At 48.7% G+C, this 24,740-nt stretch overlaps 1 protein-coding gene across 1 annotated transcript; it reads left to right on the top strand.

Annotated features, from left to right (window-relative positions):
- The first annotated feature begins 13,049 nt into the window (after positions 1–13,049).
- Positions 13,050–22,852, top strand: Adgrg5 (adhesion G protein-coupled receptor G5). Its single transcript, XM_051201930.1, has 11 exons — positions 13,050–13,133; positions 13,203–13,278; positions 13,623–13,785; positions 14,212–14,331; positions 14,780–14,896; positions 16,061–16,213; positions 16,820–16,941; positions 17,131–17,399; positions 18,083–18,200; positions 21,762–22,039; positions 22,331–22,852. Exons 1-11 carry the CDS (start codon positions 13,070–13,072, stop codon positions 22,429–22,431), a joined length of 1,581 nt encoding a protein of 526 aa, XP_051057887.1. The 5' UTR covers positions 13,050–13,069; the 3' UTR covers positions 22,432–22,852.
- The last annotated feature ends 1,888 nt before the right edge of the window (positions 22,853–24,740 follow it).

Below are 24,740 nucleotides of genomic sequence, written 5' to 3'. Positions count from 1 at the left end.
CAAGTACCGAGGGTTAAAGACTTTTTTTTTTTATACAAAGTTGAGCAGTAGCATCCTTCCTAGCTGATTTGCTGTAAGAATTTTTTCCCCCAAAAAATATCGGGGCTAGCCAGGCCCGTGGTGGTACACACCTTTAATCCCAACACTTGGGATCTTTAATCCCAGCATATGGGAGGCAGAGGCAGGCAGATCTCTGAGTTCGAGGCCAACCTGTAACTACCTACATAGTGATTTACAAGACAGCCAGGGCTATTATAGAGAACCCCTATCTTACAAAATGAACAAACAAGGGCTCCCTTGGAAACAAGGGTCACTTTGAATTTTTCCCCCTCTAAGAGCACCATGTGTGTCAGAAGAGGGGGTCAGATCCCCTGAAACTGGAGTTATGGATAGTTGAGATCTACTACATGAGTGCTGGGAAGGAAATAGCATCAAGTGCTCCTAATCTTGATGCTGTCTCTTCAGGCCCCACTGTGAGTCTTCTGAGAGTTGGGTACTTCTTTTTGAAGTCAGCCACTTCCCCAGTCTGTGGCCTTCTGCTCCCCTTCCTGCTTGGCCTCTACCAATTTCGTGAAATCCCACAGATTTTGCAAGTTCTATAGTTTCACTTGTCCTTTGCTGTGTGGGTAGTGCATGGTGGATGCTCGACTGCTGCTCTGATCTGTGGGAGAAGTGTTTGGGCGGGCATGCTCGAGCTTTGGTTGGCCTCTGCAGATTAACAGCCTGCAGGTGCTCCAGTGGCTGCCCTCCGCTTCCGGTACAGGGGCAACTTGTGGGATTCACACACTGAGAACTCAGGACAAAGATGTCTTCTTTTAAGACTGGGGAAATGAAAGTTCAGATTGGCCTTTGGCTCAGATGGGATCTCACCGAAGTGAGCTATTCCAGTGACAGCCCTGAATCAAGAGCTCTTTCCCTAGTGTTTGGAGTTGGTAAAGGCTAGCAGGGTGATGGAGGTCAGGTTGATGGTGTACCTAGCCTGTGGCTGTACTTCATCACAACTGAGCCCTCCCTGGGTTGTGTGTGTGTGTGTGTGTGTGTACATAGGTTTTGCATAGGGTATGTGAAAGGAACCACTCACTCAGAAACCTAGTACTTGCTAGCCGTAGGCTAGACAGCTCCCATCAGTTACCCAGCTACACAGCTATTCCGTGTATTGGATGTCATTACCAACATGTCATGGTGAAACCAGTGAATATTGGAAAGCCAGTAACCAGTGGCTTAAATTCACTCTGGGAAGTCTCAGAGCCCATATCTCTCAGTTTGATCACTGTCACTTCTCCAGGCCCCTCTGATGAAATACTAATTTGGTTTTAGCTTCCCTCACCAGTAAACAGGGCATGGGGTTTTGTCTTCAGACTCAAGATACTGGAGGTTGATTATGGCCAATGCTAGTATGTATCTTCTATACCCCTGCTGTTATCTTTGCCATCAACACATTGACAGTTTTTGAGTCAATTACTTTTTAGAATATATATATATATATATATATATATATATGTGTGTGTGTGTGTGTGTGTGTGTGTGTGTGTGTGTGTTTCAAGACAGGGTTTCTGTGTAACATTACTGGCTGTCCAGGCTGGCCTCGATCTCACAGATCCACCTCTGCCTCTGCCTCCCAAGCACTGGGATTAAAGGTGTGTGCCACCACTGCCCGGCCATGACTGAATCTTGATGGTTTGCATTGTAGAAGGACACACACTGTGTGACCCTAGCTATAAGATCCTTACAGTTGCTGCATTAATAGAGACACATTAGAAGAGTAGTTGCCAGGCCTTTGGGTCCTGAATGCTGGGGTTAGAGTGTGCCCACCACCATGCTCTACCTGCTTTCTATGTATAATAAAAGAGTGAAGAATGGGGAGTGGGGGCACAAGTTTGGATTAGAAAACCCTTGCCAGGCACAGAGGCAACCCCAGCTGCCCCAGAAGGATGGCCAGAGCCTAGAATCCCTAGGCTGTTGTAGTGTGCTATGCTGGTTTGATGTCCCTGCCAAGTGCCACCTTAGTATAGCTACTGCCAGGTTGCTTTAGGAAGGGGAACTGACCCAGATCAGCAACTCAGTGGGTTAGAACTTGTGTGTTCATCAGAAGGAGGCTAAAGACATTTGCCTCTAATTGAGAGTGGGGAAGATTTAGAGTGTAAATGACTCATGGTGTTACCCACCTGCTCTAGTATCCAGTCGGCTCTCAGTTCCTCACAGGTTCCCCTGTGGGGAGACCCTTGCCGATGTATGGCAATGACCTCATCCTCACCTGAAGAGGGCACTGATTGTCCCTTCATGCTGTTGACTCCATAATGTCTTTGGGGGATCAGGAGTGAAGTTGGGGGATGATGCTAAGTCCATGTGTCTCACGAGCAGACGTGGGCACGGGTGTGACTGGCATGTGTAGAGCCAGGTAGGAGCTGGCTGGAGGGCAGATCATGGAGGAGATAGGAAGTCATTTCTGGCTTGAGAGTGTCTGAAGGCGAGTTGTACAGTGTTGTGTGCAGGGGTAACCAGCATTCCAAGCTGAGGCAAGAACAGTGAGGTAGGAAACCGAGGGGCTATGAGGGCCTGGGGATCAGAGCTCTACCTAGGTCTTCAGAACAGCTGCTCACTGGGGAGCAGGAAGGGGTTGGCAGTTTAGTACTGTCCTGGAGGCAGCCAGGAGACCCCTGATGCAAAAAGCCACAGTGAATGTCTGGTTATAATGGTCAAAGAAAAACAAAAGCATCGGGGAGAGGGAGCTAGGGGTGTGGTTCAGTGTGCAGATAAATGCCATGCGTACACGAAGGCCTAGAGTTGAGGCCAAGCATCACAAAAGACAATAACAAGGAAAAAAAACCCCAATATCCAAAAAGGGCAAATGCTTATCTAAGTCACCCATTGGGAGTGTGGCCAAGGAGTTGAGACACAGTTGTACCAGGGTTCCTGCAAAACCTTTGGTGGCATCTGGGGTGGTACTCCCTTTCCTTCTGAGCCCCTTGCAACCACTGTGAGCTGTGCTAAGTCAACACTTGAAGGAGCTGGTTTGAGTAGCAGGGAGGAAGGACACTGCACTGGGACCTCCCTGCTTTCCCCCTTTGGCGGCATCTCCATTTCTACTGCCCCCACTCCCAGGAGTAGACGTGCATGTTGTTGGGTCATAGTTTGCCCAGGGAATTTGGACGGGCATCTGTGCTTTCCATCAATGAATCACTTCCTCATTCTTGTTAGGGCTCTGTAGAAAGCAAGGCTGGTGCTATAGGGTAGGCTTGTGGGAGTTCTGGCTAAAGGAGAGGCTAGTCAGCTTTGCCTCCCTTGATGCTCTGGCCATACTTTCTGAGGTCTGCCTGGGCCACCTGGAGCTGGGTTCTTATCCTCTCTAGACTATCATCTGACCATCAGTGACACTTGCTGGTCTTACTGCTGATATGTCCCTGTCCAAAGATGCTACTGCCAGCACCTCCATTTTACAGAGGGGAATTGAAGCTCAGTCAGTTTAAAGATATCACTCCAACTCTCTTAGTCCATGGAAGATGGGGAGGGGGGCTTGGAATTTTAACCTAGACAGCATTTCCCAGCCCTTGCCTCAGGTCTCTGGATCAATCCTGTGGACTGTCAAGTCAGTCAGAGGCAGTTTCCCCTACCTATAAATGGGAAACTGAGACTCAAGGAGGAGTCATAGTTTGCCCATGGGTGCAGAGCTGCCAGCATCTTGAGGCCTGCACGGTAACCTGCTGCCTTTCCTGGCATCTCTTTGGAGGTACGCACCCTACCCCTGGAAGTGCAGGAGGGGCCCCAGAGTGAGATCAAGGAGATCTTGATTTGGCCGACAGCTCAGAGGAAACAGAGGCTCATACCACGAAAGAAGAAGTGAGGCAGGAGCATAGGGTGAAGTGAGACCAGAGAAGCCAGGAGAAAAGGGGGCTGAGGTGAACAGGAAAGCCACAGCTTTCAGCTCCTCCCTACTTCCTTTTCTTCCTGCAGACGCTGGACGACTGAATCGAGAGAGCATCAAGGACTGGGCTGCAGCAGCTTCACAGGTTAGTCCCTTAGACCCCATACACAGCCCCACAGGCCCCTTCCCAGGCATACAGGCCTCATGAAATCCTAGGGGTATTGAGCTAGGGACCCACCTCCTTCCAATTCCGAAGACACCCCTGATTTCAGTGACTGATGAAGTCAAGGCATGGTTATGTTTTGGGGCTTAGCTTTCCTGGACCCCAATTTCTCATATATAAAATGAGACGAGTCCTGTCATGAGTCTTGAGTGACAGAGTGTTAGAGGCTCTGCAGAGCCCATGCCCAGCAAATGGTAGCTGGTGAAGTTCCTGAGCAGCCTGGACACACAGTGTCTCAGAGAAAGTGCCTCTAGACAAGCTGGGTCAGACTCCTTGGCATTTTGCTGTGGCTTCCCTTGCCCACTTGTCACATAGACTCATAGTGGCATCTCTCTGAGCTATGATTTGCTGACCCACTGGCCCATTTCTCACCAGAGGCAGCTAGAAGAAGCCTGAGGCAGGGTCCCCACCTGTGGTTGGGGCATGTCCTGATGCTGCTGGGGTACGCGATCTGTTCTGGGAAGAAAACGGGCTGTCCAGCCTCATGCACAGATGCGTTTATTCCTGCTCAAGCCATTTGGTTAGGCAGGGTCTGATTCCCATAAGTAAGGATTCCGGAAGGGGTGGTTTGAGTTCTTCCTGGGAAAGTGGTCTCTTTGGCCTCATTTTGCACATGAGAAAGTTGAAGGGACAGTGAGGCCAAGTTCTTAACCCAGTGTCACACAGCCTGGGCACTGGACAGTGGAGCTGTGTATTAAACCCACAGCTTTCTAAGCTCTTTCCTTTGTTCATATATAGCTTAGTCTCCCCATTGACTTAAAGTAGAATGTTCTTGTCTACTGCCACTTGGCTCTCCAGCCACTTTTGGGAAGCTGCTGTTGGTGCTGGCTTAGAATTTGGAGCTCAGGTTTGGGTCCTAGCTTAGCTACAGGGTTACTGTTGAACAAATCCTTTGCTTTCGTGGTGTTATTTTATCTTGCAGTCTCCTGGAACCACATGGAAAGTCAGGAAAGGGATTCCTGTTTCTCAGGGAGCTTCAAGTGATGAGCTGCAGGGTGGAAACCTGATGGCTGAGGGAACAGGGTGGTGGTGCATGGGTCCTGCTCATCAGGGACAGGAAGGGTACCTGGAGGTTACAGGCAGAAGTAAAGGTAGTAGTTTGCTCCTGGGAGTGAGGTAGAAACCACAGGTTCTGTCTGTTTTTTTTGGGGGGGGGGGTGAGGGGAGAGACTTCTGCTCCAGCCTTGATTTTTATAGTTCTATGTGGAGTCAGGCCGCTCCCTTCTCTGTGTCTGCCTGGGAACGGCATGGCAAAGGCCTGGGAATCAAGCCTTAGGGGCTACACCCTTGAGGTCAAATCCTTCTGCCAGTTGGCTTTCAGTTTCTCCACTAAGAGTTCCATCAGCTGAGGTCTTCAGCTACCAGGTCTTGGCTGTCTCACTGGGAACAGTTCATGTGGTCCCGTCTAAAGCCTCCTCAGTCTCCCCAAAGCTTGCCCCACATCCCTACTCTGAGATCCCAAGAAGCTAAGTGAATCATGAAATCAACAGTCCAGCTCCTTTCCTCTCTTAAACTGGCTTCTATGTTAATATAGTACTAGGAAAAACTGTAGACTCTAGAAGTAGCTTTGTTTGGAGTGTGCTTTGCCCAGCATGCACAGAGGTCTAGGTTTGATTCTCCAGCTCCACATAAGACCAGGTATAGTAGTGCCTGCCTGTGGGAAGTGGAGGCAGGAGGATACTAAGACTGAGAACAGCCTGTTACATAGTGGGTTTGAGGCTAGCCCAGGTTACACAGTGTGACCCTGTCTCAAAACCCAAACTAAAACAAATCAAAAAATTAAAAATGATGCTTCTATATCACAAAACAAAGGGTCATGTGATGTTGCAAAATGTCAAACTAGAAACTATTTGTGCTCATGTAATAGACAGGGGCTGATTTTCCTGTTTTGGAAACTTCCTAAAAAGTGATATGTACATTGTATCCCATTGTACAATGGCGAACCTGCACACATTGGAAGTAATGCCCACACAGAGACAACTTTTTGTTTCTTGTAGCACTGGGGATGGAACCTAGGGCATGGGCATGCTCAGCAAGCACTCTGCCAATGAGCAACACCCTTGCATGGCTGCTTATTTGTAAGAGCAAGACTAGAACTAGCCAGAGGGTTTAGAATCCCTGCCTGTTAAATGCTATTAACAGAGGACTGTGAGATAAATCCTGACTCATCCCTAAGACAATGTTAGTACATGCAGTTGAAGAGGTGGCATCCTTGGATACCACCACTGTAGCAGACTCTTTCGGACATGTTTTCAAGAGAAAAAACCTAAGGCAGAATAGTATGGCCTAGGCTCCACTTTGTGTATTAAATGACAGAAGTCTCATTTGTCTGTATTTGCATAAAGAAACATTAGAAGCTAGCTTGAGCAGACTCCAAGAAAGGGAGTATCCTGCAGGCCACTGACCCGGGACTGAGCAGCTGGGCTTGCAGAATGGAGGACTGCTTTGTATTTTATAGCTTTTTGTATTTATTTTTTTACTTGCTGTTTACATTTGAAAGATATAAATATCTGAGCTGTCCAAAAAGTAAATAGAAACAGAGACATGCAAGTGTAGCATATGATGAGGAACATAGATGAGGGCAACAGAGAAGTGATGTTGTTCCCTTACAGATGTATACCTTCCTGCTTTTGCACATGTAAGAAATGAGACTTGTTTTTGCAAAGATGGGATCACATTTTTTCACAACCTTAGACGATTTTACTTTATGTGTATGGATGTTTTGCTTGCATATATGTCTATGCACTACTTGTGAGCCTGGTGTCCAGGGAGGTCAGAAGAGGGTGCTGGATCCCTTGGGACCAGAGTTCCAGGTGGTCATGAGCTGCCATGTATCCTTTGGAACATCAGCCAGTGCTCTTATTTGCTTGACTGCTTGCCTCTTCAGGCCCCAGTATTTACAACCCTGGAGACCACCAGGGTTTGCATGTTCTAGGAAAGTTCTCTGACACGGAGCCTCACCTCCATCCCTCCCTGTGTGTGTAACTTTCAGAGTCTCATATGCTATGTTGTGCTCATTTTTAACTTTAAAAAGTAAAATTTTAATTCACTGTACTCTCTTAACACTGGCAATCAAACCTAAGCCCCATGCTTGCTAAGCAATTATCACTGAGCTACAACCCTGGTTTCCCTTTTTTAACTTAATTTTGGAAAAAAAGTTTCAAATTCACAGGTGGTTGCAAAAAAAATTATACAGAAAACTTCTGTGTGCTCTTTATCCAGTGCTCTATAGTGATATCTTGCACTAGCATAATCTCCAGCCCAAGAAATTCACTTTGGTTTGATTCAGAGATCACCAGCTCGATATTGTTTACACAGCAGTATAGTGTGGGTGAGGATTGAGTTCTATGCACTTTATCAAATGTAAACTCCTGGAACAGCGAACACAGTCACAGCACAGATTGCTCCATCACCACATGGGTCCTCATGTTCCTCCTTCCCAGACACACAGGAGCCCTCCCTTGCCTGTGGCAACCACTGATCTCATCTGCATCTCTGTAATTATCATTTCAAGCATGTTCTGCTAGTCACATCACACTGTCTTAACATTTTGATATGTATATATATTTTTTTGGTTTACCCAGTAGAATTCATTTGAGATCCATCTAAGTATACAGTTGTGGGGTTTGTTGTTGTTTGTTTGTTTGTTTTGTTTTTTGTTTTTGGCTTTTATTGAGATAGGCCTCACTAGGTAGACCAGTCTGGCCCAGAACCCACACAGATCCTCCTACTTCTGCCTCCCAAGTGCATGTGCCACCAAGTACATAGATTTTTAAAAGAACTGTATTTCTCTGCATTGCTGAGTTACATCTCATAGCATGGCTGTGTTACATACTGTTGCACGACATGTGTGTGAGTGGGATGCACATGTACCATTGAAATAATGTTGATTTCAAAGGACAACTTCATGGATTTGGTTCTCTCCAGCCTTTATATGGGTTGCAGGCACTGAACTCAGGCCACCAGTGCCCTTACCCACTGAAATCATCTTGCCAGCCCACCAGTTTGGGATATTGTTAATAAAGCCAATGTGAATGTGTACAGATTTCTTTTGTGAACATGCATAGGTTTTTATTTCTCAGATGAACACTCAGAAGCTACCGAAAGCTCACATGGTAGATGTGATTTTAGTTTTAGTTTCTGTTTGTGGTGCTGCTGTGGAAACCAAGCTGCATGGGTGAGTCAAGCACTCTACCACTGACCATCACCCTAGTGCCGGCCGGCTTGTGCACACTCTCCTTCTTCCTCTTTCTCTAGCTCCCTCCCTCTCCTCCCCCACCCCGATGTACACACACACACACACACACACACACACACACACACACACGCCAGGAATCATTGACCCCTATCTTATTCAGCTATTCCTCTATTAATAGACATTTTTAAGTCCCCCCTTTAAAAAACACTTATTTATTTGTAATTTTTATTTTATGTATATGTGTGTTTTGCCTGCATGTATATACGTATCCTGTAGTGTGCTCAATTGCCTGCAGAGCCTGGAAGAAGAGACAGCATCAGGTTCCCTGGAACTACATTGACAGATGGTTGTGAGCTGCCATGTAGGGGCTGGGAACTGAACCCAAGTCCTTTGACAAGTACTTTCAACTGCTGACTCATCTCTCCAGACCTTCAACTTTCCTTCTATAAAAATTATTATTATTACTATTTAAAATGACAGGGTCTTCCCATGTAGCATTGGATAGTTTGGAACTCCCTAGGTAGACCAGGCTGGCTAGAACTCACAGGGATCTGCTTGTCTCTGCCTCCACAGTGCTGAAATTAAAGCTGAGTAGTAGTGCTAGGCTTTAAACTTTTAAAATAAATTTATTTACTGTGTAGGTGTGTGTAGTTCATAGTACATGTGTGGAGGGCAGAGAACAACTTGTGAGAGGTAGTTCTCTCCTTCTACCATATTGGTCCTGAGGATTTAACCCAGGTTCTCAGGAATGGTGGCAAGTGCCTATACCCACTGAACCATATTGCTGGAAAAACTTTTTTAACAAAAGATTTTCATTTGTCTCTGTGTGTGCAAGTTTGCATATGCATGCATATAGAGGCCAAAAATGATTGTGAAGCATCCTACATCTTCTTTAACTCTTCCTCTTAGGCAGGGTCTCTTAAACCTGGATTTATGCCTTGGTTAGGCTGGAAACCAGCAAACCCCAGAAATCTCCCTGTCTCCATCCACTTGGCATTGGGGTTTACGTGTTTGTGGGGAACAGTGGCTTGTTACAGGGATCTGGGGTCTGGATTCTAGTCCTCATGATTGCAGGGCAAGCACTCTTAACTGCAGCCATCTCTCCATCTCCAGCTAGCTTCCTCCCTCCCTCCCTCCCTCCCTCCCTCCCTCCCTCTCTTCCTTCCTTCTTTCCTTTTCTCCCTCCTCCTTCCTTTCTTCCCTCCCTCCTTCCTTCTTTCCCTTCATTTCTTTCCCCTCTCTCTCTTTTTCTTTTTTTGTGGTACTGGGGATAAAACCCAAGGCCTCATTTATGCTAAGCATATGCTCTATCACTGAGCTATATTCCCCAGCTCTTTTTATTTTATTTACTGTCTTTGGGTTTCAATTGCTGTGATAAAACATCATGGCCAAAAGCAACTTGAGGAGGAAAGGGTTTATTTCAGCTTACATTTTACGACTGTCTTGAAGGGAAGTCAGAGCAGGGGCTCAAGGCAGGAAGCAGAAACTGAAGCAGAGGCCATGGAGGAATGTTTCTTACTGGCTTATTCTTCATGGCTTGCTCAGCCGGATTTCTTTCTTTTTAAACTTAAAAAAATGTGTATTGATATTTTGCTTGCATGTATGTTTATTCGCCTTGTAGTGCCTGATGCCCAGAAGACGGTGTTAGATCCCCTGGAACTGGAATTACAGATGGTTGTTGCCACCATGTGGAACTGAACCCAGATCCTCTGGAAGAATGCTCAGTAGTCTTCACTGCTGAGTCATATCTCCAGCTCTTAGCCTGCTTTCTTATGGCACCTAGGACCACCAACCCTGGGTGGGCACCTCCCACAGTGAGCTGGACACTGTCCTATCAATCAGCAAAGGAAATGCCACACAGGTCAATCTGGTAGGGTGATTTTCTCAGCTGAGGTTTCTTCTTCCCAAATTACGCTAGCTTGTATCAAACTGACATAAAACTAGCCTGCACATTAATTAGTTATGTTGCACACGAGTGTGTACGCATGTGTATGAGTGTGGATCTCTGTGTGTGGCTTTATTTTTCTTTTTAACATTTATTTATTTAGTGGGGGGGCATCAGGCTCCTAAACAGCAAGGATGTGGAGGTCAGTGGCACCCTTTGGGAGTGGGTTATCTCCTTCCACCATGCGTTCTGCAGAAGGAATTCAGGTAGTCAGGCCAATGCAGAATGCTGCGTAGGTTGTTTTGTTTTGTTGTTAACTTGACACAAGCTAGAATCATTTTAGGAAGAGGAAACATCCGTTGAGGAATTGTCTTCCTCAGATTTTCCCATGGGGTAATGTCTTAATTAATGATGAGGTGGGAGGGCCAAGCCCACAGTGGGCGGTGCCACCCCTGGACAGGTGGTCCTGGTTTCTATTAAGAAAGCAGGCTTTTCAAGTCACAAGGAACAAGCCAGTAAGCATGTTCCTCCATGGCCTCTGCTCCAGCTCCTGCCCTGACTTCCCTTCATGGTGGAATGTGAGCTGTAAGCTGAAATGCCCCCGACCAGATGCTTTTGGCCATGACGTTTGTCACGCAGCAAGCACTCTTACCATCTGAGCCCTATTTTTAAAAATTCTTCCCCTAATAGCTTTAATTAATTCCTGAAGTAATTTAATGAAAAGTAAGTCCCACTGATCAGATTAGGCACATTCTAAACAGACGATTACATAAACAGACTGTGTATACCGCATACAACGTGTGTGAAGGGTTGTTTTGCTTATTTTTGCTAAGCTTATTTTTCCTTTCCCAGTTGTCATCCTTTGGGGCTCATGGTTGCATTCTACTGGATGAAGTCACAACACAGACATACAGTTTGGGAAACGTTAAGGTCTGATGCTGTGTTATGTCAAAAGCGGGAAACAGCACATGTGGCCAACAGTCATGGATATCTTCATCCCACTTGCTTGGCAAAGCATTCTCCAGGTTCATTCAGACAGCATACATGGAATTTTTGCCATATTATTTTAGTCTTCTATTAAGAATTTTATACCAACTAGATTCTTGGTCTAAATGAATAATGTTGCCATATCACTAAAAAATGTTGTTAAGGCCAGGCTTGGTAACAGTGACTTTAATCCCAGCATTCCTAAGGCAGAGGCAGGGGACTCTCTGTGAGTTTGAGGCCAACCTGATCTACATCATGAGTCCCAGGACAGTCAGAGATACACAGTGAGACCCTGTCTCAAAACAAACAAACAAACAAACAAACAACCTAAAAAAACCAAATTTGCTTACATTTATCCATCCACCTACCTACCACCTCCTTCCCTCCCTCCCTCCCTCTCTCCCTCCCTTCTTCTCTTCCTTTCTCCCTCCCTCCCACCTTATTCAAGGCAGCAGCTCTCAGTCAAACCCAGAGCTAACCAATATAGTTAATCTAGCCAGCTTGCTCTGGGGATCCCCTGTCTGCCTTCTGAGGCTGGAATAATAGATTTACATAGGTTCTAGGGATCCAAACTCAGGTCCTCTTGTTTATGTGTTACTGCTTACCCATTGGGCGATTTCCCTGGCTAAATCCTGAACACATTTAGCCTTGTATTCCATCCGCCTCTTCAGAGACCCTGATGCCTCCCATTCTCATGTGCTTCCAAGGCCATAAGACTTGAACTAGCTGGTGTCTCCTTGCTCCCCAAATGTCTCCCCTCTTCCCCTCCTTCCCCCGTTGCAATACTAGATAAAACTGACAAGTTTATTTTCCAGGCAGCCACTTGCTCGGTGTCACTAGAAAAATCTCAGCTGTCATCCTCCTCCCCATTTTTCTGTCTTGTGGCTTTGTGCTTATCTTTGTTTGTTTCTCTGCGTAGCTCTGGCTGTCTCAGAATTCTCTATACAGCAGGCTGGCCTCAAACTCAGAGATCCACCTGCCTCTGCCTCTGCCTCTGCCTCTGCCCCCCCCCCCCCCCCCCCCCCCCCCCCCCCCTCCCCCTCTCCCTCTCCTTCTCCTTCTCCTTCTCCCTCTGCCTCTGCCTCTGAGTGCTGGGATTAAAGGCGTGCACCACTATGCCTTTTGCTTTGTGCTTATCTTACCTGTCCAGTCTCCTTTTGGAAGGATTTTGGGGGTAGAGATAATCTTACTGTATTTAAGTAGAAGTCCATTCATTCATCTAGTCCCTCTTTTTCTGAATCCTAGGAATTGAACCAGAGCCTTGGATTTGCTCAGCAAGGTCTGTCAACATGGAGAGAAACTTGGGAAAAGATGCAGGAAGATCCTTATTTGTATTAGTGACAGGATGGGTCAGGGTTATGCCTTGCTTGCTCTTAGTAATACCCACACCCCACAACCCAGTGTGACTGAGGAAGCCCATGGAGATTCTCAGGCTGAGTAGCTAATGGCAGCTATACTCAGTGGTCAGAATTTCTGGGGCCAGGGACAATTGGCTTCAGCCATCTTCAAGCAAAGACAGACTCTTAGGCTTCAGCCTGAGTTTCCTTATCTGAACTGCGGGAGTTGGAGAAGCTGCAAAGAAGCTTTATAGTCAGGGATGGAGTTGGGTTGGTAGAGTGCTTGCCTAACATTCTTGGGGCCCTGGGTTTGATCCTCAGTACTGTTGGGTGCTGTGATGAAGCATGCAATCTCAGCACTTTGTGGGGAAGGAGCAGGAGGATCAGAAGTTCAAGGTCTCCCTCAGCTACATAGCAAGTTTGAGGCCAGCCTGGGCTACAGAAGATCCCATCCCAACAACAGCAATGAAAAAGAAGAGGGAGAGGGAGAAAGCTGGGGGTTGCACAAATACCTAGAAGGTAGAGGTACTGACCATGGTGTCCCCTCTCCAAGGCCAAGAGGATATCAGCTGAGGACATGGATACAAAAAGGTCCCTTTTCTTCTGTCTGTACCTTCTGGCTGCTCAAAGTATCTCAGTAGGTAGGTGATGACTCCATGGGGGAGGAGTGCTGAGAAATTGGCTCAAGGTCTGAGTTCCACTGTCCGCAGAAACATCGCCAAACCTGCTGAACTTGATGAAGTACCTTGAGCAGCCCATAGGCCGGTCCTTGTTTTCCAGAGTGAGGTGAGTCAGGTGTACCCTCGGCCATACACATACTTAGCTTGTGGTGACTGAGTACCCATTGTGTGAATACCCACTGTGTGCCTGGTCCCGGGATCTGGAGTTTCAGGAGAGGCTTGCCACATCCCTCCAAGAGTTTATTGTCTATCGAGGACCCTTGATGAAGTGTTATGAGCCAAATGGGTCCATGTATTTCCTAGGCAGGGGCTCTAAGACTTGGGGTGAGGATATGGGTTATCCAGGGTGGGTTGGGGTTGATGAGTAGAACTGTTATAATGGGAGTGCTGGGTGGGGGTGGGAAGCCCCACCCCCAGGCTGTCTCCAGCTCCTCCCCTACTGCTTCCCAGTCCCAGGCACATCCATCACCTAGAGCAGATGCTGTTCAATGCTAGCTTCTGTGGACACAACTTGACGCTACAGACAAACTCCATCCAGTCTCTGATCTTCAAGCTGGACTGTGACTTCTCTGGCCTCTCCCTGTCCAGTGCCACCCTAGCAAATGTCCCCCAGGTCAGAGGCAGCCAGGGAAATCCTGAAGGGGCTTACAGTCAAGATCTTCCTTTACTGCCTGGTACCCCAGTCCCCTGTCCATGCTCCACCTAATCAGCTGGGAGTTGCCTCTTTTGCTTTACTCTGTGGAGAGCAGAAAGAGGAAGTACTCCACAATACATGGTAGTCAGGGCCTTCATCTGGATTTTGCTTGGAGGCAGGTCCCTGGGGCTGGTGGCACCTGTGTCCCTTTAGGACTCTGGTGTTAACAGAGCAGGATGTAAGTTTTATGCTGGGGTGGCTCTGTTCTCAGGGAATGAAGATGGGAGGGGGAGTCTGGGAGGAGGTATCAGAGAGTGGAGGCCCAGGGGAGGGAGCCTAAAGGTGTTGGGACTGCATCTGTGGCCTCTGCTCATGAGGCTTCAGCCCATGTACTGCCATCCACAGGCCTGGGCTCCACATGCCATGCAGTTTCCTGCTGAGCTGACCAAGGGTGCCTGTGTGACCTCCAGGCCTGCCGAGCTCCGACTCATCTGCATCTATTTCTTCAGGGCACACCTCTTCCAGGTCAGCAGAGGATGGCCTGTGAATGGTGCCCAGATCACTGTACAACTGTAGCCGGTCACTGCCGCTCCTGGGCCCACATCCCCTACCTGCTTTAGGGAGGGACAAAAGCAATTTAAGGAAGGAAGAATTTGTTTGGGCCTGTAGTTTGAGAGTGTAGTCCATCACAGTGGGCAGGAGTACATAGGCCTATCCCAGCCCAACCTAATCTAGACAACCCCTCACTGGCCTGCCCAGAGGCTTGGCTTAAGGTGACCCGAGATATTGTCAAACTGATAATCTATATCAGCCCTCACAAGGAGGCAGGGTTGCAGTCTACAAATGAGACCCAAGACCTTTAGTGCCTCAATGTCTGTTCTGAGCTGAGAGACAGCCAGAAGGCACAGGGAGGAAGAGCTGGGATCTCGCACAGAATCTCTCCGGCTCAGCCCCCTTTTCACTGCCCTCCCAGGACGACAATAACTCATCCCTGCTCAATAACTATGTCCTGGGGGCCCAGCTGGATCACAGGCCAGTGAACAACCTGCAGAAGCCCATCAACGTCAGCTTCTGGCACAACCAAAGCCTGGTACTGTAGAGCCCACCTCCACCCCAGCCTATGAAGCTTTCCCGTCAACCCTGGCTTGGCCAAACTGAAATTCATGGCACCATCTGGAAAACAACTTTAAATCTGTTCCTTGAAAATTTCTGTAAAGCAACCAGGAAGAATTCTGTCATTTTTTTTTTTTTTTTAGTTGCTAGCACTAGAGAGCCAGCTTAAGCTCTAAAGGGGATTTATGCGTTCCTATCAATGGAATGTTCAGGGGAGTTCCACCTTCAGGTATGGCTGGGTCCAGGCATGGACATAACTGTTAGGGTTCAGTCTTCTGTAGTCTTTCCTGCCTTGGCTTCCGTTCCTATGTAAGATGGCTGCTGAAGACACCGGGCTTGCATCTCTCCTTGGAAGGTTCTTCTCCACCAGTGCAAACCAGGGCTCCAAGGGATTTGGCTGACTCATGTATCTATGGCTGAACCAGGCTGGATCACCTGGGATGGGGGTAGTGCTGGTGCTGATGCTGGCACAGAAAAGAGTAGCCAGGAGGTGCAAGTCCTGCTGTTGCTGCTTCTGGGCCCCCAGTCTGCCTGCTTCCCCATGAAACCCAAGTGCTCTTTTCTGCTTCCATCCGCCTCAGTCTGGGCAGGAAGGCTTACATTCCCAGCTTCACAGCAGCCTTCCACGAGTGTCCCATTCCATTTCCATTCAATCCAGGTACCCCCAAGGCCCCACTTCCCCCGTCCCTCCTCTGTTGCTTTCCATAGCATGCCTGTGTTGCACCCCTTATCTCCATCATAGGACTTGGCTGCCAATGAGTCTCTCGTGATGGGTCTGTATCTGGGAGGGGGTAGCAAACAGTGTTTTATAGAAGATCTGTCATACAAAGAGGCAACACTGCCACCCTGCCCCCTCCAAATGCTGAATGGCCTTTTGTGCTTCTGCTAACCTTGTGGCTTGGATATCTATGGTCCATTTTCCAGATGAATAAACTGAGGCACAGAGAAGCTTTCCCACTTATCCAGGACACTAAGAACTTGTGGTGAAAGTGGGGCTGGCATCTGGGATTGTCAAAGCCCGGTCAGCACCCACAAAATGTTGACAGTGGTGCAGTTAAATCTCTCTTGGGTCCTGGGCCCCCAAACCCTAACACAGGATCTCATCCTGCACCGCGGGACTGACCCTCACATCTCATTTCAGGAAGGGTACACAGTGACCTGTGTTTTCTGGAAGGAGGGGGCCAGCGAGCACAGCTGGGGGGCCTGGAGCCCTGAGGGCTGTCACACAGAGCAGCCCTCACCGTCCCAGGTGCTCTGCCGCTGCAACCACCTCACCTACTTCGCAGTTCTCATGGTACATGGGCAATCGCCTTGAGTGAGGGGGTGGGAGCTACAGGGGCCCTGGATAGGTGGTACAGGAGCAAAGCTGAAGACAGCATAAAGGGTGGAGATTAAGTCACACATGTCAACTTAGGGGCCCGCATTCCTTCCAGAGTGTGTTAAGCTTCAGGCATGGCTTGATCCAGGGGCTAAATCTCACTGAGACAGGATTCTATCTCTATCCTTCAAGTATGCCTGCTCCATCCTGGCTTGGCTCTCAGCTAGGATGCTGTAGGGGATGATAACACAGCTGCCAGCATCTTCAGGCTCATGCCCTGCTGCTGGCTTTCAGATCAATGGCATTCAAGAACCACCCTTAACCAGTCTCAAGTCCAGGCTTGATGTGCCTATCCATACAATGGGAGAAGGGTGCCCCACCTGTGTGCTTGGAGAGGGGTGAGTGTGCCTTCAGGGGGTTGTAGGTGACAAAAGCCACCACAGTGCAGGCTATGGCTTCATTCAAGGCAGGACTGGGCTGGGCTGTGGGGAAGGGACTTGGAACTGGGGTCTAGAAGACTCTTCTGGTAGAACCCAGAGAGAGCTGGGCATTTCTACGCTTCAAGCCTCCTTTGCCCTGTAGCAGCTGTCTGGAGACCCAGTGCCCGCCGAGCTACAGGTGCCTCTTGAGTACATCTCCCTGGTGGGCTGCAGCATCTCCATCGTGGCCTCACTGCTCACCATGCTACTGTATGCCCACTCCAGGTAATCCCTGCCTTGCCCAGCCCACTTGCCCTACTGCTGCTTCCTGTCCTGGGGAGGTGGGAAGGGTCACAGAGCATTAGCCATCCTAACAGTGTGTCAGCTATTGGGTCTCTCTCCATTCAGTTTTCCCATCATTGTGCGTCCGTGAGCCAGGCCATAGCGCTAATCTGGGTGATGTCCTACCCACAGGAAGCAAAGCAATTCCATCACACGCATCCACATGAACCTGCATGGCTCTGTTCTGCTCCTGAATGTGTCCTTCCTTCTGAGCTCCCAGATGGCTCTGCCCACAGTGCCCAAGTCAGTGTGCATGGTGCTGGCTGCCACCCTACACTATGCACTGCTCAGCTGCCTTACCTGGATGGCCATCGAAGGCTGCAACCTCTACCTTCTCCTGGGCCGTGTCTACAATGTCTACATCCATCGATACTTGCTCAAGCTGTGCGTGCTGGGCTGGGGTAAGGGACATCTACCTCACTTGCCTCTGGAACTTGCAGTGTACAGGGTGCTGACCCCAAGTCCTCCTGCCTATCTCAGTAACCATTGCACAACCGTGAGCTACCATTCCTGCCAACACTTACCACCATTTCAACATCACTAAGCTCTCTCTGCCACCTCTAACTCCATCTCCATCATTGGCATCTGCTCCACCTATCACTCTATCCCCGACACCACCATTGCTCCTGCTTATCATCACCTCCAGATCTGCTTTTGTTTTCCACACTGTCATTACTACTATTGTGACCTTCGCCACCTCCACTCTCAGCACCACCATCGCCCCCAGCCCCCTGTTCCCACTATCGCCACCACCATTCCCTGCCTCTACCACCCACACCCGCCTTTACCCTAATTTCCACCACCCGTCTCCTGCGTCCTCATCACCTTCCTCACCTTCCCTGCACCTGCCACTCTGCCCTTAGTCATCTTTACCACAGCAGTACCACCACCGACACCTCCACCACCTTAGCCCATCTCGTTATTATCTCTACTCCTCTCAAGTTCCCCAACCACCCCCACCTCCTGTTAGCTCCCTGCCACCTTCCAGGTGACCACCACCGCCGCTGCCGCTCAGCCCAGTGTGCATCCCCTCCCGTCAGAGGGCCCAAGGACCAGAACCACCCCTGTCTTTGTCACCCCTCAGGGTTTCCAGCCCTCTTGGTGCTTCTTCTTCTGGTGATCAAAAGCTCAGTGTACGGGCCCTGTGTGATCTCTTTCTCCAGTAGCCAGGACAACGGCACAGGCTTCCAGAACGTGTCCATGTGAGTGCCTGGTGGGCCTGGGCTCTCTAAGGCGAAGTGATGGCTGAGGGGCTAAGAGGGAGTCATGGTTTGGGGAGGGTGGAATACCAGTGGGTTCTGCCCACGCTTTCCGTGTCCCTGAGGTCTCTGCAGGGGTGGATGCCGGCTCTATGCTGATTGACTAGGAAGCCGTAGAGCTGACACCAATACTTGCTGAGCCTCCAGGACCAGCTACAGTGTCCTCAACCTTCCCAATGCTGTGGCCCTTTAAGATAGTTCTTCATGTTGTGGTGACCCCTAACTATAAAATATTTTTGTTACTGCTTCATAACTGTAATTTTGCTACTGTTATGAATTGTAATGTAAATGTCTGATGTGTCACCCCTGCGGGGGCTCTAACCCACAGATTGAGAACCACTGAGTTAGGAGGTCCTTGACTGTATATCACATGGCCACATGGTTGGTCCTGTGGTTTGAGCCAGTGCAGGCCCCAGAGCTTCCCAGCTCAGCTGGGACCTGACTTCTGTGTCATGTCTTCACCTTGTTTACTGGCAGGCTCAGCTTAGCTCTTCCTTCCTTGTACAGAGCACAGGACATCACCAGCACCCCAGCTCCCACGCTGCTGGAGTGAGACCTGGGGGAGGGGAATGCTGTGGGGGACAAACTCTACTGTAGCTTGTTATTACTTAACACTTCCAGCAGCTGGGTACCGTATGGTAGTGTGGGAGACTCCTGTGGAGGGTGGGTGAGACAGCTTGTGGGTAAAGGCACAGACTTACAACGCAAGTTCTATCCCCAGAATCTATGGTGGAAGGAGAAGACTAGCTCCCCAAAGCTGTCTTTCACCCTCGTATCTGTGTGTGTCACGGCATTGCACATTGCACATACCACACACATAAAATAATAAATAAAATAATGAATAAACTCTGGTGAAGCCATCTAGAGTTGGTAGTCCAGCCACCACGGCTCTCCCTGGCAGCTCAGGATGGCTGAAGGCTTGTGGGGGCAGACTTGGTGGATGAGTGTGTTCAATGTTCACAGCGAGGGCTTAACCCCACTGCCAGCCCTATGTCACAATAGGGCAACTGAGGCACAGACAGCTCAAGAACTCATCCATGAGATCCCAGGCTATCAACGAAGAGCTGGGACTTAGCCTACCAGCAGCCCCAGAGTAGTCCTCCAGACATTGCCCAGCTCCAACTCCTGGCTGTCATCGGGAGTTTGGGGACGAGTGTGAAGTGGCATGGATGTTGCTGAGGGGTGAGCCCTTTAAAGATGTATCTCATTATGTCATGGACAGAGTGAAGAAAAGAGCTTAACTGACAGGACCCCAGACAGGAACACAGCAGTGTAGAAATGGGAACCTTCAAACTATGAACTAGTGTCCCTGTATTTTTCTCACCCATTTCTGTCCTTCAGGAGATCATTATCCCTCGTTGGTGGCTTTTATCTTCCATCAAAAACTCATAGAAGTCTATCATACATCTGACCAGCTATATGTTTATCTATTATCTATTACCTATCACCTACTAATCCATCTGTCCGTCTATCTATGTATCCGTCCATCTTTTGACCTATCATTTGTCTTAGATACTTTACTGTTGCTGTGATAAAATACTCTGACAAAAGCAGCTTAGCAGAGAAGGTTTTTTTTTTTTTTTTTTTTTTTTTTTTGTTTTGTTTTGTTTTTGCTTTGCTTTGTTTTGTTTTTTTGACTGCCTGTTTCAGAGTATAGTTTGTATCATGGTGGGGAAGTGGAAGTGGCAGGAGCTGACGCAGTTGGTCACATGTCTGCATTTGACATCAGAAGTAACAAATGTGTGCTCCCACTTAGCTGCCTTTATCCAGTTCTGTAGCTCAGAATCCCAGTCAAGGAGTGGTACCATTCACACCACTCACAGTGGAAGGGTCTTCCCACCTCAGTCAACGTAAGATAATGTCCAGATCTACATTCTGTTGATGATTAGTACTAACCCACAGGGTCGGTCTGTCTATCTACCTATCTACCTATCTACCTATCTACCTATCTACCTATCTACCTATCTACCTATCTATCTATCTATCTATCATCTACTTACCTATATACCCTGCCTTTTTTCATCTATCATCATCCCTAAACTGAAATGACATTTTTAAAAGCACTCTTCAAATGCAGTCTGGTCATGAAGCAGGGATGCTGGTGGTAGAGCCTTCATATTAGAGTACTTTGTAGTGATAAAGTGAAGGACCCATCATGCTGGTTACCAATGTGCATGGGTCCTGCAAATGATGTTCAAGGATACTGTGACTCCAGTGTCAGCACCCCAGGAGGGGTATCTGTCAAAGCTGTCTTTGAGGGGCTGCAATCGGAACCAGCCGAGCGGCCCCAAGTTCGTACCTGAGTGGAGGTGTGTGGCTAAGGGAAAGGCTAGCAAAAGACAGAGACACAGAATGAAATCAGGAGGGTAGATTCAGTTAATACTGAACTGCCACGAATTTATTTTTCACCACTCTTATATACCTTAACCAAAAAGAGGAATGTGGTATTGTGTATACGGAACAAACAGACTTTTCTTCCTCGATTATTCTAAGGGTTCAATAGCCACACCTTAGATTCAACTTCTTGTTCCCTAGCCTTGAGGGTCAGGAGATGTAGATCAGGTCTGTTGTTATTTTGAATAAGACAACCAAACACACTACTGTGTTTGACATATAGGCATTATGATTTGCTGAGGACAGTTTTGAACTCTCTGACCTTGTGCCAAGATGCAGTGCAGCCATCTTTATGGCTACTGACTGTTATCTAGATACAAGATTGTGACAGGAACCCAGACTCAGGGCCCAGACCAAGGGGCTTCAAGTTCCACCCTTGTCTAAGCCAGCGTGTTCTCCTGAGCAGAAGCATCAGTTTCCTTAACCGTGGGAAGGAGATGGTTAGGCACCTGCCCCTGGTCTGCCATGAGATAGCCTGGGATAACCTATGCTGACCATGGAGTATACTCTGACCTAAGCAAAGATTAGCACCTATCTTGAAGGTGTCCTGGATGGGGAAAGCCTGAGGCCTCTTGAAGGCCCTAGGTCAGGGCCCAGCAGGCACCCCAGGTTCAGTATCCTCTGTAGGATTTCCCTACTGCTAACCTCTCCCAAGCTCTTTCATTTTAGAGCATCTAACCACCAAACTGTGGGTAGTGCTTCATGTACTGCTCAGTTCTAGGTGGGAAATGTCAAGGGAGGTATGTCCCATTGCACAAGATGGTGGCGATAGTGGGTAGGATGGAAGAGGAAGCCTCCAGAGTGAGAACCCCGGCCAGTGATCTACTAGGACATTGATCAGGTTGGCATAGAGGAGGTAAGGCAGCAGAGTGAGGAGAGGAGGCTTGAGGCACCATGGCTGAAAGGAGGCACGTCAGGAAGTGGACAAAGGCACTGGTGACTGATGGAAAGCTGGGCTCGGGGCGTGGGCATGTGAACCATCAGGCAAGTTCCAATCACTGGAACAGCAAGACCAGGCAGGGGGGAGAATTGGTCCCAAGGCTCAGGTGCACTGGGCCTCCTGCAGGTCTTGGGGCCATGCTAATCCTGGCCTTCTACCCTTTCATGCAGGTGCTGGGTGCGCAGTCGCATTGTACACAGTGTCCTGGTCATGGGCTATGGTGGCCTCACATCTCTGTTCAACCTGGTGGTGCTGGCCTGGGCTCTGTGGATCCTGTGCAGGCTGCAGACACAGGAGAAGGCACTGAGGCCCTGGGCCTACCGGGACACCATCATGGTGCTGGGTCTCACTGTGCTCCTGGGCACCACCTGGACCCTGGCCTTCTTCTCCTTCAGTGTCTTCCTGCTGCCTCAGCTCTTCCTCTTCACCATCTTCAACTCGCTTTATGGTATGGCTGCAGGAGCTCACAGGGCGGCAGGTGCTGGGAGGGGGCTGCAGGAGCTCACAGGGCTGCAGGCACTAGGAGGAGGCAGGCTAGTAACTGAGGGTATCTAGGTCAAGGGGTGGACGATGACTGAACCTACAGCTCCATTTAAGCTGATCTAGGGACACATCTGCCCAGAGGAGAGGCTTGCTTCTGAACTGTGTGAAGGTGCCCTCTGGCTCTGTCCCTCTATTTCCCAGTGACAGGAGGTTGTTGGGTTCTGGCGACATTCACACTAACCAGCCTGCCTTGCAGGTTTCTTCCTCTTCCTGTGGTTCTGCTCGCACAGGTGTTACTTGGATGCTGAAGCCAAGGCAGAGATGGAGGCAGTCAGCTCTTCCCAGATGACACATTAACCCACTTCCCAGCCTCAGCCTCTCCTACTGTCTGGCAGCACACAGTTGGCCCATCCACGGAAGGTGGTTGGCAGCCTATGACCTTGACCCATCCAGGGAAGGTGGTGGGCTGCTTGCAGACTTTGCTCTACCCTCCAGGATCTCTTTCATTTCTCAGAATTACCTAGGGCAGAAGGCAGGGTATTGCTCCTCATGCCTGGGTGCAACTTTATTGGCCAGGCTATGGACAGAGCCCTGGACTTTGAGCCAGGAGGCTATGCACCCTGCTCAGCACTTACAGATGCTCACAGTGTTGTGGCCTATGCCTGGGGCCACTTTTCCTTTTGCCAGTCCCAAATGATATTGACTTCAACTTTCTTTCTTTCATTCTTTCTTTCTTTCTTTTTTTCTTATTTAATAAAGTTTTATTTTTCCAAATGTACAGCTGATTGAACCTGTTTATGCATCTTCACCAGTAGCTGGGGCATCTCCACCCTTTGTGTTTCTGGGTAAATTACTTGGGCTCTGTGCTTTGAAACCAGCTTGATAACTCCTTTACTAAGCAGCTCCTGAAGGGCTGCTCTGGCCAAGGACCCTCGAATCTTCAGTCTCTCAGAGACCACAGCCGGAGTAATAAGCTTATAATTGGGTACTTCCTTTCAGAGTTTGTCGTATGTAGCTTTGTCAAACAGAACTAGATTATTGAGCTTGTCCCGAACCTTGCCTTTGGGCCACTTCTTCTTTCTGGCCTTGCCACCAGACTTGTTTACTGGGTCTTTGTCTTTCTTGGCCGACTTTCCGGCATCTTTCTTCTTCTTGTCATTCTTAGGCGGCGGCATGATGAAGCTCGGAGAGTGGAGATGACCACTGCAGCCTCCCTAAGATGTCGGGGGTGGGGGGGACTTCAACTTTCTATCTTTCCAAAGGTTAAGAAATCCAGCCCTTCCTTTCCTTTACCCTTTAACCGCCTTAGCGGGTGATAAAGACCAGCAGCCAAGGCCAGGCCTCTGTCTTTTCCCCTGAAGTAGAGACAGCTGGGCTTGAAGGACCAGATTTTCCTGGTGGACATGAGGATGTGTGTTCAAAATCTACTGACTCTGCCCACAGTGGGAGACAATCTGCACAGCCTGTTAGAAAAGGTGGGAGATGTCAGTGCTTTCCCCAGGATGGACAGTAGGGGTGCTGTTGGCTTGTCTGCCGAGGTACTGGCTCCAAAATTGCCCCTGGAAATGCAGCTGTTACCTGTCTGAGGACCCATCCACCAGCAGGAGAGTCTGGGACCTCTAACACCTTTGGCTTTCACACATCCATTGTCTCTTTCTCTGTGCAGCTGAACAAGGTAGTGTTTGGGGGTTTGTGCCCAGGCATTCCTGGCACCTGAACAGCTGGTTGGGGTAGACTCTCAGGGCCATGGCAGCCATCAGACACATCATGTACTTGAACCACAATAAGGAAATCAGAGCTAGCCACCATCCTGTTAGGTTCTCTGTCTTTCTGGGTGTTTCTGAGTAATATGTACTTAACTCCTCAATGGCTGGTGAGTGTGCAGGCTCTGGGCCAGGCTGCCTAGGCTCAGATGCCAGGTCTGTTAGTGGCTGTGGACATGTCATCCAACCTCTTAGTGCCTTAGTTTTCCCATCTACAGCAGGGACAGCAGTAGTAACTCTTTACAAGGTTCAGTATGAGAGAAAAAAAAAAAAACACTTAAGACTTACTACATGAAGCCTCAATAAATGGCTACTGCTATTATTAGATTTAAATTATCATTTTTATTTGTATTATTTGTGTGTTATGTTTGTGGTGCATGTGCATACATGTGTGCAGGTGCAGCATTCTTGCACAGATGTACCGGATCTGGAGAAGGTTGTTGACTATTGTGCTGTATACTTTGATTTATTTCCTTGAGTGGGGTTTCTCACTCAACTTGGAGACAGGCTGCTGAGAGCCAGCAACCCCAGTGATCCTCTACTTCACCCTAATACCCCCTGACACCACACACACACACACACATCACACACCACAGACACACACTGCACACACACACCATATACACACACACCACATACACACACACCATGTACACACACACCACACACACCACACACACACACCACACACACATACACACCACAGAGACACACACACACCACACCGCAGACACACACACCACACACACACACACCACAGACACACACACCACACCACACACCACACACACACACACACACCACACCACACACACACACACACCACAGAGACACACATACACCACACCACAGACACACACACCACACACACACACACACCACAGACACACACACCACACCACA

This window comes from Phodopus roborovskii, unplaced genomic scaffold, assembly GCF_943737965.1.
Source record: "Phodopus roborovskii unplaced genomic scaffold, PHOROB, whole genome shotgun sequence".
In the NCBI taxonomy this organism is placed as follows: Eukaryota; Metazoa; Chordata; class Mammalia; order Rodentia; family Cricetidae; genus Phodopus; species Phodopus roborovskii.
Note: the sequence above shows the minus strand (reverse complement) of the source record. Positions and strands in the feature narration are given on the sequence as shown.

Bases quoted from the DNA above. Each gene is read 5' to 3' on its own strand.
- Adgrg5 (XM_051201930.1), top strand. From the start codon at position 13,070: ATGGATACAAAAAGGTCCCTTTTCTTCTGTCTGTACCTTCTGGCTGCT. The intron at 13,279-13,622 runs GTGAGTCAGGTG...ACTGCTTCCCAG, and splicing joins TCCTTGTTTTCCAGAGTGAG to TCCCAGGCACATCCATCACC. The intron at 18,201-21,761 runs GTGAGTGCCTGG...CCTTTCATGCAG, and splicing joins GGCTTCCAGAACGTGTCCAT to GTGCTGGGTGCGCAGTCGCA.